General features: G+C 46.4%; 1 protein-coding gene across 1 annotated transcript in view; it reads right to left on the minus strand.

Annotated features, from left to right (window-relative positions):
* ATP10A (ATPase phospholipid transporting 10A (putative)) overlaps positions 1 to 15,903 on the minus strand; it is a 178,519-nt gene that overhangs the window by 77,832 nt on the left and 84,784 nt on the right. Inside the window, exon 2 of the mRNA XM_062206568.1 lies at positions 13,056 to 13,260. Within this exon, the coding sequence (XP_062062552.1) occupies positions 13,056 to 13,260 (205 nt within the window). The remainder of the gene's footprint in view (positions 1 to 13,055; positions 13,261 to 15,903) is intronic.

Raw genomic sequence — 15,903 nt, forward strand, 5'->3', positions numbered from 1 at the left:
TGGAACACAGACAGCTGGAAGTGGAATACAGACAGCTATAGGTGCAATCAGCATGCCGCAGGCCCTGAAACACCTTACCAATAATCCAGGAGAGTTGTTCCAACACTTTAAAGCAGTGGAACCTTTTTTCTTCAAACAAAATCTTCAGTGGACCCCATATATGCTGTGCGTATACAAAATGTGTGCATCTTGTACGAACTTTAAACAGTTCATGGAAAAAGGAAGTGAAAAATTTCATTTTGCCACAAAAAAAGTCTTGACATCTATGTATGCAAAAGGTCTTCAAAAAGTTGATGAAAACATTTGTATTATGAAAAACCATTCATGGATTTCCGGAGTTGTTTTTCTGTGGACTTCTGTGAAAGGTCTAATCACAGCAAAAATGACTTCTTCTGCTTAAAATGAAACCAAATGTCTTCTTACCCAGCATGTCACAGGAGTCCATGCCACAGGTGTGCACTCAGAGACACAGGCTTGCAACTGGGCCTGGTGTGGGTGGTTCAGGCCATGGGGACTTGGGAGCCCCCACTCCCACCCCCACCCCGGTGCCCACATCCAGGTCAAGCCCTTGTGTTTCCAAACTGACTCTCAGAAGACCTTGCTTTTTATGACCTATATAAAACAAGTGCTGACTCCTTTTACAAAGTAAACCAAACAGGGAACAGGAAAAACACAAGATATCATTTTCCTTTAAGAAAACTCTAAGATCAAAAGGAGATTTTCATCAAGATTTACACTGTTTTTCAAGAAAATACTTCGTAGAAAGAGTTAATGCTCTGATTATTAATACCTTGACTCACACATTTTAAGGGAACCCTATTAAAATGATTGACATCTGTCTCCTAGTAAAAGCCTTGCTCCTTCTGATCCACTCTCTTTCCTGGAGTTTTTGATATATAACAAATGCACATTCTATCAATCAGCATTCTACATGGCTGCAGCCAATCAGAGAAAAAGCCATCCTGCTACTGTGCTCTGGCCTTTGGCCCACTTACCAGGGCCATAAATCCATCAAGAGAAAGCATTTTTCCCCCGCGGAAGGCACAGAGAATTGGAATTCAGGGAAACTGGCTGACTTGAGATGACCACCGAGATAATGCTACCAGCTAGGTTGAATTCTTGCCCCCATTAATTACAGCATGTAACTTTCTATGGACACAAGGCCTTTAAAGGGGTTATGGAGTTAAAATGAGGTCGCAGAGGTGGGCCTTAATCCAGTAAGACTGGTGTATTACATGAAGAGAAGAAGAGGGCACAGGCACACACAGAGGGAGGACCATGTGAGGCCACAGGGAGAAGACACCATCTACAAGACAAACAGAGAGGTTTCAGGAGAAAGCAAGCCTGCTGAGACCTTGAACTTGGAGTTCCAGCCTCCAGAATTGTGGGGAAAGAGGCTTTTGGGAAGCCTTGCCACTGGTGATGTTTCATTACAGCAACCTCAGCAAACTGATACGAAGGGTGTTCAAAGAATTCATGGAACAGGCGGCGCCGCGGCTCACTAGGCTAATCACCTACGGCGCCGGCACACCGGGTTCTAGTCCCGATTGGGGTGCCAGTTCTGTTCCGGTTGCCCCTATTCCAGTCCAGCTCTCTGCTGTGGCCAGGGAAGGCATGGAGGATGGCCCAAGTGCTTGGGCCCTGCACCCGCATGGGAGACCAGGAGGAAGCACCTGGCTCCTAGCTTCAGATGGGCCCAGTGCACCGGCCATAGCGGCCATTTGGGGAGTGAACCAACGGAAGGAAGACCTTTCTCTCTGTCTCTCTCTGTCTCTCTCTCTCTCTCACTGTCTAACTCTGCCTGTCCAAAAAAAAAAAAAAAATAGAGTTCATGGAAGACATGTATTATGGAAAAGCTATGCATAGGTTTCACAATTTTTTGCACCCAAATAAACTTATCTTTTTATTCCAGCTTTCCTCGAACGTTCTGAAGCACATCCTGAGCTTGAGAACGGCCTTGTATTAGCTTCGTATCACTGTAAACAAGTCCCTCACACAGGCTAAGTGTGTAAAGAAGGTTATTTAGCTCACAGTTTTGGAAGCTCAGCATCCCAGATCAACCAGCTGGCCCCTTTGGCTTGGCCTTCATAAGGCAGCGGATGGTGTCCCATATGTAGAAACAAGTGGCCACGTCTCAAACAGGAAGCAGTCAGCTGAGTGTGGCCAGGCTTTCTCCTCAAAAGAGCCACCTTAATACCTTTGTAAGGGAGGGCCCCGGGTGACTTAAGGATCTCCCACTGGCACCTGGGGGACCAAGCCTTTAACACATGGGCCCTTGGGGACAGTCAAACCACATCCAAACCACAGCAGGCCCCCACAATGCCTCTAGGCAGCTCTGCCTGAGGACTCCAGCTGTGATGTCCCCCAGAGCTTGGACTGAAACGTCAGCTGGTATCTCCATTCACGGGCTCCTCCTGAACAGAACCGGAAGTGAGCAGGGCTCAGTGTACAGAGCTGGGCCCCCAGGCCAGGCAGCTGGAATTTGAGGGCTAGAACATCACTGGGGCTGATGCCAGACATATCTTCCTCTTGGCTCTGATGCAAGTAAGTTAGGCTTCCTTCCCTGGTTTCTCAGGAGGTTTTCCGTGGGATGGGGGAGAGTGAGCTCCTCAGTGCTTGCTCCCCATGGATGGCAGTGCATCTGTTTCATGGGAATAATGGCACCTGTCTCGAAAGTGTCAGGAGAATTAAATGAAGTGAGGGCATGGGCAATCCCAGCAGGGGGCCTGGTGCACAGGGAGCGTTTGAGGGGTCAGCTGCCCCTGCCACCCAAAGAGGGGAAAGGGCTCATCATTCTCACAGAAGGGTTCCAGGCTTTCTGAACAGTGACACAGAGCTGCCTCCAACTGCAGGTTCCGGGTTGTGCCTGCCCTTTGATGTCTTACTGAAAGCGATGTGGAGGCAGCTTGAGTTTGCCCTGAACAACCCACCTCCCACGGATGAGTGGCCCACGGACCACTCAGAAAGGTGAGGCGCTCCCTGCTTGTTGACGTCCCAGACTTGCAGCTTTCATCTCGGGGGCTTGAAGTGAACAGTCTGACGTCAGCTTGAGAACCCAGCCCTGTCGCCACAGCCTTTCTCTGCCCACTTCCAGCCTTGAAACACCCAAGAAGGGTTTCTGTGGCCTTAGCAGCCACAGGTCTCACAGCCAAGGTGCAGACGTCAACCTGAGTCACTCCTCACAGAATTTCCTGTCTGGTCCTCAAGGCTCCAAAACCTTGATAAAGGCCGGATGAGTAAACCAACTATTTGAAGTTTTGCCCAAAACAAACCTAGGTCTGGAATCCTTTGAAGTCAGCCTTCTTCACATAGAAATGAAAGGGCAGGTTTTCAGTCGATGACAGGTGGCCCTGCTGCAGTCGGTCCTGACAGGTGAGAAAGGCAGCGTGGGCCCAATTCTTAACAGACGCAACCCAGCTGGACAAACCTAAGCACTCGCTCTCTGGAAGCCGAGGGGACAGCTTCTGATCACCTGCAATGCTACCCCCATTTCTGGGCCTTTGCTATCAGGGTGCTGAAAATGGACTGGCTAAAGACAATTTTTTTTTCAGCCTAACTTCAATGTAGTTAAAACTCATGGGGGCCCAGTAAATCCCTTTCTCAGAACAAGGGTCGTTCATTAGCAATTGTGAAAAAGCCCTGAAATAATTTCAATATCAAACCCAACTGAGATGGCAGGAAGTGCAGTTCTGTCTGCACCCCAAGTAGATCCCCAATTAGGGAAGCGTATTTTTCTAAGTCAAGTTCCTGTTTTCCTCAAAGATTGGCTCCCTTCTCAGGCCTGGCTGGCATTGCTTGTGCTAGCTATAAAAGTGCAAACATGTCCATGAATCTGCTTCCATTTCTCTCACTGCTGGATGAGTGCAATTCTAAAAAGCACAACACCAGAATGAGAACCAAAATACCACCTTCCGTTTGAGGTGCACGTGCAAACCGAAAGCCTTGTAGGACTTCCCCAGGAACTCTGGATGAAATGGGAAAACAGACTCCTACACATTCAGAAACAAAATTAGGACAACAAAGAATTCAAAAGACTGTGGAGACCAGGGAGTGGCAAGTAGGCTCCCGTTGTACACTGTGGACACAGAGAAATTTCCTCTTGTTGGACATTCTGCTCATAAAACACGTACAAGGGAAATGACACCAGGCACAGGCCCTTCATCAAGGGTACGAAATGTTCTAGAGTCCATCACAGATGCTAGACCCACCTGATGCTGTCAACAAAGACCCTGAAGGCCCCAGATTCCCCAGAGCATTCTGTTCTCTTGTAGATCAACCTGTTTCTAGAACAGTACATCTTAGCCTAGAAAAGAATATTTCTCCTCTGAAAAAAGTGTTATCATTTAGTTTTCTTTCTTCTTTGGAATATACACATACTTGCACATACACAGACATGTTCATATACATGCTCACACGCATATGCACAAAACATACATGAGTACATAAAACCTCACACTGCAAGCAGGTGTTTCAGCTACTGATTAAGCCAACGATCAGGATGTCCACTTCCCATATGGGAGTGCCGGGTTTGAGTAGCAGGTCTGCTCCCGATTTCAGCTTCCTGATAATAATGACCCTGGGAGGCAGCAAGTGGAGCCTCAAGTAGTTGAGTTCCAGCCACTCACAGGGGAGACCTGGATTGAGTTCTGGATCCCAGCTTCGGTCTGGCTCAGACCCAGCCATTGTGTGCATATAGAGAGCGAATCGGTGGATGAAAGCGCTCTCTGCTTCTCAGATAAAGAAGAAGAAGGAAAATCAAAGTGAAATATGTTTGCTGATTCAACTACATTTAAGAAAGCTGAAATTCGATTAAATTCCCCTAGAGTTTTTTTTTTTCAATGATAATCTAAAGAGAAAAATACTGTATCACATTGCATGTTAACAAATTGAATAAAGATCTTTCATTGCTTTAGTTGTCTTTTTATCCTACAATAAAAAATAATCACTTCTAGGCATACCAAAAAAGTGAGGTTAAATGTACACAACAAAACTTCAAGTTTACATATATAAAATCTTTTTGTAAAGGACTTAAGCTTAGCCCAATTTTATCAACTTTGTGGCATTCTTTTTCCTTGAGATCAGAGCACTTTACTATCTGTGAGTGACGATTTGATAGATCATAGATTCAAAACAAAAACCACGGCAAGGCCACCAGAACTAAAACCAAACAAATCCTAGTACAATCAAACTTACATTCTCCCATGAAGCAAACACCTTGGGTATTTCAACACCTGGAATGTTTCCAATGATTGTATCACCCACCAGCTGAATTTCTTTGAATAACCACACTTGCTGGAATTAAAATTTTAATCTAAACAGAGTTATTGTGTTACCCAAGTAATTTTTCTCTCTTTCCTGTTCCATATTTAATATCCATCCAGAGAATTATGATTGTTAAATCTTGAGAATGAAAATGTCCCACAGTATAAATTATGAGTGTGTTAACTATACTTCAATATATTAAAGAAAACCATGAATCTTTCTATAAAGGCTTACTATTGACCAATCCAATTAACATACCCCAAGCCAGCTGTCTTTGTTTCCCAAACAGATGACAGATTATGTTGCCTCTTGTTCAATTCCATGACAGAGAATATAGCTAAATTTAATTAAAGACTAACAACTTGAAAAGTTTAATGGAAAAAAAAACTTTGGTACAAGAACCACTTGGCAAATTATACTTTTCCACCTTTAGTTTTCCTGTGGTGGAGATAATTTTGGGGACATGTGTAGGCAGAAATTTAAAAAAAAAAAAAGTCTCCTACAAATTTGAAATTTTAAAGTAGTTTTCCGAGAAACTTGAATTCTGAAAAGCAACTCCGGGCCGGACTGACTCTCCTCTGTGGACAGTCACAGCCTGACTGCATCTGGCACCCAAGGCTGCTGTTGGGAACAGTGACAACACACACACAAAGTAGAGCCAAAGTCACGTCACTGCCTTAGAATCAGAGAGGGTCTGGATGTTAGGTATGATCAGTGCCCCGGCGGACGCCTGAAAGAGTGGCTGACACTGAGACCTACGTATCCTGGGTCTGTCCCGGTAAAACAGAAGGCCTATCACAATCTACTGCAGTGGAAGCTAAGTGACTGTGGCCCCTCTAGGGGAAAAGACCCTACTGTGCTGTGCTCACCTGTCTTGCGAGGGAAGACTATTTCAGTACTTGCCCCTTAACTGACAAAGTGAGACTGTGGAAAAGGGAGGTGACTAGTGTCCCTCTTCAAAGTAGGGCTTCTCACTCTTTTTCTACTCTAGGAAAGTTTCCATACATGTTTCCGTATTTGGAACACACACCAACATGCATACACAACATGCACACAGGCCTTGGAAGAGTTAGGGACAGCTTTTCCTGCAGGCCTAACAATTACTGTGCTACACAGGGCTATACAAATGGCCTGCGGGTATAGCTGGAAATGTGGGCAGTTATCCAACAGGTCCACCCAAGAGACAGACTACTGGGACTTATTTTCTCAGTAAACTCATCATTACAGGAGTCACCTCCTGTACGGCTCTTCCCCATAGGCTGATCTCCGATGGGTCTGGTCCCGCCAGCTGTTCTGCAGCTGTGTTCTCCCACCCGCTAACTGAGATTCCGGTATTCACCCAACATTCCATGTCCCTATTTCTACTTCACCATTTGCTCTTCCTACCTTATTTACTTATTTACATACATCACATAAGCCCCACGGAGGGAAAGGTGTCTCCTAATTTGGATCAGTGCACTGTTCAAGACATAATAGATTCTCAGTAAATATCTGTTGAATAAATTTAAAAAATTGCAAAAATGAATCTCAAAGATGGATTTTTTAATAAACATATCAGCCCAGGGAGCTCCTGATTCTGTAGAAATGGCTGCAAATGTGAAGAGAGGCCAGGTTTCAGGTCTGACTGTGCTATGAACACAAGTGGAAGCCCAGAGCAATAGGGGAGACCTGCCTGTGGGGAAGTGCTATGCCAACTCCGTGGGTGATAAAACCTACCCACTGCCACCCCACCGTGACTGAGGCTTGGGTAAGGGGAGGAGGCATCCTGAGAGGAACCCCTGGCTCCATTTATCCTATTTCTTGCCTATAAAATGATGTGAGGGGCAGATGTTTAGCTCAGCAGTTAAGACAACTGATGACTAGATAGAGAAAATGAGGTGTATATATATACACATATATATGACAGAGTATTACTCAGCCATAAAACAGAATGAAATCCTGACATCTGCAAAAAAAAAATGGATGCATCTGGGTATCACTACACTTAGTGAAGTAAGCCCGATCCAAAACATGAATATCACGTTTTCTCTTAATATATAGAGTTCTCTTAATATAATAATAACTCTAATATATAGAGTTTCTCTTAATCTATAAAGAGAGTATGAAAACAAACAGCATAGTATCTGTTATCCTGTACATTTTACATAATTTTTTTAGGGGGTAAGAGTTGTAACTTGTCTTGTTGATGGTTATGCATTTTATAAAACATTCTAAAATTCCTTCTGGAAATTAGAAGACACCAGTTGAGACGTTCCTGTTCCATATGACAGTGTCTGGCTTTGATTCGCAGCCCAGGGTTCTGCTCCTGAAGAATCTGGGAGGCAGAAAGTGATGGTTCAAGTGCCTGGGTGCCTGCCATCTATGTGAGAGACCTGGACCGAGTCTCCAGCTCCTGACTGTGGTCTGGCCTGGCCCTGGCCATCGTGGACATTTGGGGAGTCAACCAGCTGCTTCACAAATAAAAAATATAATAATACGCTGTGTTGTAATCATTATCTCCCAGGATTTATTTTTTAGAACGTATGAAATTGTCTTAGAAATGTGTGCTCTGCTATGAGAGCTACCGCAAGGTCAGGCGCTCAGGAGGGCTGAACACGAGTCAGTTATTGTCCTCAGATGCGATGTCTGACATTGAGGTTCCTCTCTTCTTTCTTGAATGGGGTCATTCAGCTCCACCTTTAAATCAAATATTTATCTTCAATTCCCAATATCTACGTTTCCTTAGCCAGGAACTCAATGGCTGAGTGATTTAATGTCCCAGAGCCATGACTGGGGCCTTAGCCTTGAATCCAAGGTCTGGCTGGGTCATGTCCTCTGCCTCCTGTTTCTCTGAGTAACCTCTAGACTATAAAATTTAGGCAATGCTCCTCACTAATACAACCCTATTTCCACTTTGAGATATCTTCTGGCCTGTGCCATTGCCTGAGACCCCTGGCACCTCAGCTCTCTCCATCCCAGCCTTCAGAAAGTGCTTCAGGCCCCTCTTTCTGGAAGCCTCCACTGGCCCTCACAGTACAATGGACTTGACCTTGTGGATGGCTGTGGCCCTGTAACAGGAAGCCCTGGAACTTCTCCCTGCTCAACACAGGACATCAGCTGATGAACAGGTTTGAATCCTCCAGCTATTGTTCCTGTTGACTTAAATGACTAGACCTGACAGCACGTGCACCACAAAGCTCATTTCTTAGTATCCCAACCAAACAAGCACGTCATAAGTGGACTTTCATTCTGAAAATGGAGAAGTTAAATTTTGCCTTGTCAGTAGAGGGTGCCAGAGAGGGGTGGAGAAGGGAGGGGCTGGCCTTCAGGTGGAAGGTGTGTGGCGCATGTTGGGGGAGGTAGATATTTATTCTCCACTGCCTGACCCCTCTAGAACTTTCTCTGTGTCCCAGTGCAGGCTAGTCAGGAGCACAGGCAGTATGGGTCCTATCCCAGCCTGGGATCTGCTCCCTGCATCTTCTTCAGGGCTCCCCAGCCTCAGAAACTGGGGCTTTAGGGTGCTGGCTCTCTAGAGATTGAGTAACAACTGTGGGAGCCATGGCCACACACTAAGCCCTGGCTCCAGGAGTGCTGACTCGGCTCCCTGGCATCTGGCAGGTTATTAGGCATGGCGCCACCCTGTGGATAGCTGCAAGGTGTCCAGTACGTTCCAGCAGGGCAGCCTCTCTAGCTCTTTCTGGTATCCTAGGAGCCACGGCCGTGCCCCTTCCCTGAGTGAGGAGAACCTGTCTCTCTCAGACCCAGGGGTGCGGCTGTCCTTTGCACTGGCTCTTCCTTTATTCTTCAGGGTCCCTGTTGCTTCTTACTCCCAATCTCCCAGTAAAAGTCTTTTAGATCAAATTTGCCCTCACTGAATCACGTGTGCTTCTGTCTCTGGACCGGACCTTGGTGGATACTTCCAGGTCCTGCACTAACGCCAAGGTAATCTCTGATTCCTGCCCTATGTTTTTCAATTCTCTTCTAGTTTGAGTTTTTCTAGCGGCCAGCACTTTCGCCTGATCATTTACCAGCCAGAAAACTACTGCTTTGTAGCTAACACAGAACAGCATGGATAGATCACTATCATTTCTTCCCTATCTGAGACTTGCTAACTCTACTTCATGCAGAATTCACTGAAGTACAGAGTACTTAAGTGTTCTTGGCATTGGCACACTGCAGTTAGAATCCTGGTTTTTCAGCTCCTGGCCTATGAGAAGCAGGAGATGTAGTGCCTTTCTTTTCCAAGGAGTGGCTCAAATATTTGAGAATAATAATGCATGAAAGGGGATTCAGGGCCAGCACCGTGGCTCACTAGGCTAATCCTCTGCTTGTGGCGCCAGCACCCTGGATTCTAGTCCCGGTTGGGGCACCAGATTCTGTCCCGGCTGCTCCTCTTCCAGGCCAGCTCTCTGCTGTGGCCCGGGAAGGCAGTGGAGGATGGCCCAAGTGCTTGGGCCCTGCACCCCATGGGAGACCAGGAGAAGCACCTGGCTCCTGGCTTGGGATCAGTGCGGTGCACTGGCCGCGGCGGCCACTGGAGAGTTAACCAACGGTAAAGGAAGACCTTTCTCTCTGTCTCTCTCTCTCACTGTCCACTCTGCCCTCTGCCTGTCAAAAAAAAAAAAAGAGGGGGTTCAGGTACTAGACAAATGTGTGTGGACGTTTAGGGGAATGAAAAAAGGAAAATCAAACAGGAAGTGAAAAAAATATACCAATAACAAGGACCAGATTGCACTGCACATTGAAGAACTTTGGGGCTGATAAAGCAGTTTTCTTCTTGAAGTCAGATTTGTTTGGTTTAAATTATGGGCGTTTTGACTACATTACAACTCCGTTCTAGTCACCTCCTCAGGCATTCACGGGTCCCCCAGGAGGGTGACATAAACTGTGTCTGTTTGCGGCCCCTGAGGTTCAAACACTCCACTTGCAGGCGATTTGTTTACATTAAAGCATGCTGAGATCCGAAGCACTGCAGCCGTCTGTGGGGGGGAAGCCGGTGAGGGAGGATTTCAGATACCACTGAGCTCAGAAGTTGGAAAAGGTTAGAAGGCAGGATAGGAAACCAGGAAGTTAACTCTTGAGAACTGACCAAGGAGATGATGTAGGCAGGCAGAGAGGATACAACTGATTAGGTTTGTGAGCTGGAAGACCACGCCTTCACCACGCCCCTGTGTGATCTCATGCCCCTACCTGACCCCACCTGTACGCCTACCTGCCAATCAGGCTACGTGACTACGCCCCTTTGGAAGTGACTAAAAGGCCTGGAACACTGTGGGCCCTTCCCTTGTTGCCCGTGCCTTTGGCACAGCCTCTTGGTCTCTGCCTTCGCTTCGTTACTTGTGCTAAGCTACCTGTGGCCACTTATAACCATACGCTTGCTCCACGTGGCTCCTGGCCTGCTCTCTGCTTGGTATGGACCCAGCTTAGCCTCTAGACTTCTCTTTCTCCCCTAAATAAAGCCCTCAGTCTCCTGCACATTTCTCTCACTGAATCAAATCCTTAGAAACTTACCGTGTTGTCTGGTCTATTTGAGCCAGTATTCAAAATTCCTCTCTGAATACATGGCAAGAGCCCACAACATTATTATCATTGAACAATTATTAGTAAGCAGGATGGTATCAGAGACAGTCCTGAGGCTGTGGCCTTCCCAGCACCCCAGGCATGGGCAGGATGCTCTGTAGTTCTCACATTTTCCACAAAGGAGTTTCACCAGTCAGCTATTCATATGCTTTCACTTACATGCACAGAGGCGTTCCTGGAGGAGGGTGACAGTGGAGCCCTGTAGCCCCCCATCTCCCTCTAACTCTGTGATGAGATCATGAGAACTGGGAAGGGGACACTGTCCCATTGCAGGTTTCAGTGCTAGTTCTAGGGCCCTAGGTACTTTAGTGTCTTGAGTCTGGGGCAAGCCTGGTAGAGACGCCTGGGAGTGTGGCTCACTCTCCCAACAAGCCCACTCTCTTACTTAAGGCAACAGGTGCACACATAGGCCTGGGTGAGGTAGAGGGCAGGGCCCACATTCATTACCAAAAGCAGTGCCGGGCCTCTGGGACTCCCTGACAAAGGCTGTTCCCAGCTCTCCAGAGAATATGTTTAAAAATATATACTATGAAACCACTACTTTGAGATGCATTGATTTTGAACAGCCCTTGCCTTGACTATCAAGGAACAATAGTGTTTGTTTATCTGTCTGGTTTTGATTTTTTCCTTCATACTAATTGATGAACTCTCTACTTAGTGAAGGGTTAATTTTAGGAGTATAAAAATTAACTGAAAAATTGATCTCTGTAAAAAATAAGAATGGGAATGTAAGAGGAGGAGGAAGAAAGGCGGGAGTATGGGTGGGTGGGAGGTGGGGGGGAAGAAGCATCATGTTCTCAAACCTGTATATATCAAATGCAGGAAGTTGCATTCCTTAAAAAATGAAATTTTAAAAAATATACTAATATCAATTTTTATGTATGCTTTGCATTCCTGTAAAAAACACTGAAGGCAGCTTCCTAAAATACACTTAACACAAAAGGAAGGTTAAAAATAAAATAAATGAGGAAGTAGGGGTGGAGACAAGGAGGTAGAATGGCAAGCCGGGGGCTTGTCACATGGTGAGAGAGTTGTAGCAGTGAGGCTGAGACGGCCACTAACCAAGGCAGGCTGGGCAGCCCACAGGGTGAAGAACCTGCCTGGCATTCTGTAAGGGGACACAGGCACGTTCACCTGTGACGGTGGCGAGACATACGTGGCCACATCACGGGCCAAAGGCAGATGCTAGCCCCCCAAACAATGCTACCCCGTGAACCTAATGCTAACCCCCCAAAATGCCAACAGTGCCTTTCTTGGGATTCACAACCTGCAAAACGCAGCCAGCTGCTCCAGAGAAACTGATGGATCCTAAGGCCAGAGAGAACCTTTTCCTGAAGGAGATCATGGTATGTGTGGAGTGGGGAGTGAGCCCTGAATGGCAGATGAAGAAAATCCTCTGTGACATTCTCCCTGTGAATGCAGGACTCAGTCCCTTGGACCACTTCTTAAAGCATCCTTCTGTGTGGGCTGACAGCCAGATCTCCGAGGCATGACTCAGACAGGCAACCTAGGGCAGGGCAGGGTTAGGAGAAGAGGGCCTGACCGAATCCGGATTGCTTCTAGACACCGCCTGGTCTCTGAGGCTCAGGCCACTCTGATTTTACTTGGCATTAGCATGGTGCATCCTCTGCAGACCTGGAGAGGGGCAGCCCTCCCTTCCTCACCTAGGTATGGACTGCAGGTCAAGAACCCCTGAGGGAGTCTGTATTTTCTGGCTGCAAGTCCTGTGTGGGAGTGCAGTGGTCAGATCCCACTTCCCTTCCTACTCCTCACCCCTGGTCCTGCTGCGTGGTGCTGGTGAGCACCTAAAGCAGAATGCAGTTACTGAAGACCTAATGCTGAACTCAGAGACTCCCTTGTGGAGAAAATCTGCCAGAGCTACACACTGGGAACAGGCATTGCTTCTGCTAGTTGCCATTCAGTGAACCGGCACAGAAGCTCATAATGTCAACTGTCGTAACTGTCCCTTGTACCTGTGCAGGGGCTCCAAACACTGTCCTGAGACACTCAGCGTGTACAGCAGAAATCAGAGTCAGAAACAGTTGAGGGCTGCTCACCACGGTCCAGGCTGGTCATGCACTTGGGGAGCCGGGAGTTCTCTTAGACCCTCAGACCTGTCTGCTTGGAGAAGTAGCCTGACCGGAGCGAGGAGTAGATACAAGGGCTGTGATGCTCAGAGAGCTGGCATGGGAGATCACGTGGGCTGTGACCCCTTGGCAACTCATGTCACTTACCAGCTCCGAGAAGCCGCGCACCACCTGCCGCCGCTTCAGGTTGGTCTCTCCGTCCAGGTTGGCGGTCTCAATGTGGCATAGCCCATCCGGGTCACTGGACGAGAGCAACAGAATGTCCGCAGGGATGATCTCATTGCAGCGAAGTTGCACAAAGTCTCCCACGTGGATTTCTTTCCAGAATCGGTTCACGTACTTCTTCTCTTCCCTGGTAAAGAGAGCTTGGTTAAAAAGACTGGCGAGAGTTGGCCAAGGCTGAATCTGGATGACAGGTACATGCAGCTCACTTAATAATTCTTTGTACTTTTGTTGAAAATGCCCAGAGGAAAAAGGTGTGTTAGAAAGAAAATTCGTAAAGGTCACATATTGCTTCACTCTATTTGAAATGTCCCGAATAGGCAAATCTGTAGAGAGAAGAAGGGTTAGCGGCTGTCAAGAGCTAGGGCGGGGGAGGTGGGGAATGACTGCTTAATGGGTAGGAGTTTCCTTCTTGGGTGATGAAAATGTTCTGGAACTAGACAGTGCTGAAGGCTGGACAACACTGTGAGTACACTCACCACTGCTGAATTGTTCATTTGGAAATTGGAAATGGTTTCGGTGACCACTCCTAGGTATATACCCCAAAGAAACCGAAAGCAAGCACTTGCAAGCCAGTGTTCATCATAGCTTTATTCAAAACCGAAAGGTGGAAGACACCCAAAGTGTCATCAACAGACGAACGGACAGATGTCGCATTCGTGCATAATAGTATTGCTATTCAGTCATACAAAGGAATTCTATAATACACAGGGACCCTGAAGACACTGTGCTAAATGAAACAAGCCTTTCACAGAAGCACAAACATTGCAGGATTACACTTACATGAGTTCCCCTGACTAGGCCAATAATTCACAGAAACAGAAAGTAGATTAGAAGTTACCAAGAACCAGGGGAGGCAGATTAGGAGTTATCATTTAATCAGTTCAGAGTTACTGTCTGAGATGATAGAAAAATTTTGGAAATAAATAGTGGCAACAGTTAAAAAACACCATGAGTATAATTAGTGTCATTGAATTGTATACTTAACAGTGGTTAAAATGGCAAATTTTATGTTATGTGTGTTTTATCATAATTAAACAATAGTGGGGCTAGTGTTGTGGCATAATGGGCAAAGCCTCTGCCTGCAATGCTGGCATCCCATATGGGCACCAGTTCGAGACCCAGCTGCTCCACTTCCAATCCAGCTCCCTGATAATGTACCCGGGAAAACACCAGAGGATGGCCTAAGTGTTTGGGCCCCTGCATCCACGTGAGAGATCCAAAAGAAGCTCTAGGATCCTGGCCTCGGCCTGGATCAGTCCCAGCCATTGCAGCCATTTGGGGAGTAGACCAACAGATGGAATATCTCCCTCTCACTTTCTCTCTCTCTCTCTCTCTCTCTTTCTGTGTTTCTCCCTCTCTCTGTAACTCTGCCTTTCAAAGAAATAAATAAATCTTTGAAAAAAAAAGCATCATTAAAACACTTTTTAGAAAATGGGTTAAATGAGCAGTCAGTGTTTGCAGTACATGACTTTGTATATATTAACTCCTGAGCAAGGAGACGACAAATGTTTTGTTTCCTGGAGTTACTAAATGTTTTTTTCTCCCAGTTTCTCTGTCACATGTGTGATACGTGTGTGTGTGTGTGTGTGTACACTATTTATCTATCCATCTATCTATCTGCCTGTCCATCTACATAGATGACATTAACTTCATCCTCCAAAACCCCTCTTTGTTATCAGCCACTCCCCATTTAACCATGGGAAACTGTACTTAAATTCCAACAGATCAACAAGCCACTTGGCAGTGAGGAATATAGGCATGTGGGGTCCTTGATCCCAGCTCCGCCTTTGAGAAATCTCTGTTCAGCTCATTGTTCTCTGTAGAATGGAGCAGGCGGCAGGTCCATCCTCAGTGCATTCAAGATGAAGCAGAGAACATCAACTACTTAGAACTACGAGCAACACATTCGGCTTTCAAGATCTGCTAGTTGCTATCATATGCATTTAGATGAAAATGGTATTTGTAGATTTCTTCTCTAAATTTTTTAACCCTGGAAAAATTAGTCCTATAAAGTCTAGTTTTAAAAGATCCTTGAAGGCAACTTTGACCATCTTCAAATAAGTGGAGCAACATAATTTGTTTTAACATGGCATGTTGTACGAAGAAATCACATCAAGAAATTCTCTGGGTGACACTGTTGAGAAAAAGGCACTAAAAACACATCCCATTAAGCATAGCTCCTTACAGGTCCTCCCATCTACCCATGAAACCCCACTCCTATCCTGAGTTCCTAGAGAGAATGCAGGCAGCAAGTCTGGGTCTCAGGTGAACCAAGTTAGCCTCATCCATCAGACTACTGAGCACTTGGAAGTGTGCAGAGTTTCCAGGGCTAGGAAGCCACCCACCAATGTTTCCACTTCTATTTTATTCCAAGGTGCGGATCTCAGGGAATCTCTGGCATCTTCAAGGGGCTCCTGGCCATCAGTTGCTCCAGATGCTGTAAGTATATCTCCTTCCCTTTTTAGCCTCTGTTTTTTGGTGCTTGTCTAACTCAAGATCCACAACCAATACATACAAAACATAGGTCTGGACAGTGCAGGGAGAGCAAAGATAATGTAAATATTCAGCTTCTGTCCTCAAAACTAATGCATCGCAAGACACAACCACTAGACAATGACCCTGGAGTCTTAGATGTGGCCACAAATTTGCGCCAACCCAACACTCCCTACAAGCATGTTTCAAAGCTGTGTCACTACCTGGGATCAGCCCTACTGCCTGCTGGCCAATAGGGCCCACCACGGTTACCCCAGGGAAATTCCAGGTCCATTGG

The sequence above is a fragment of the Lepus europaeus genome, chromosome 11 (assembly GCF_033115175.1).
Source record: "Lepus europaeus isolate LE1 chromosome 11, mLepTim1.pri, whole genome shotgun sequence".
Lineage (NCBI taxonomy): Eukaryota > Metazoa > Chordata > Mammalia > Lagomorpha > Leporidae > Lepus > Lepus europaeus.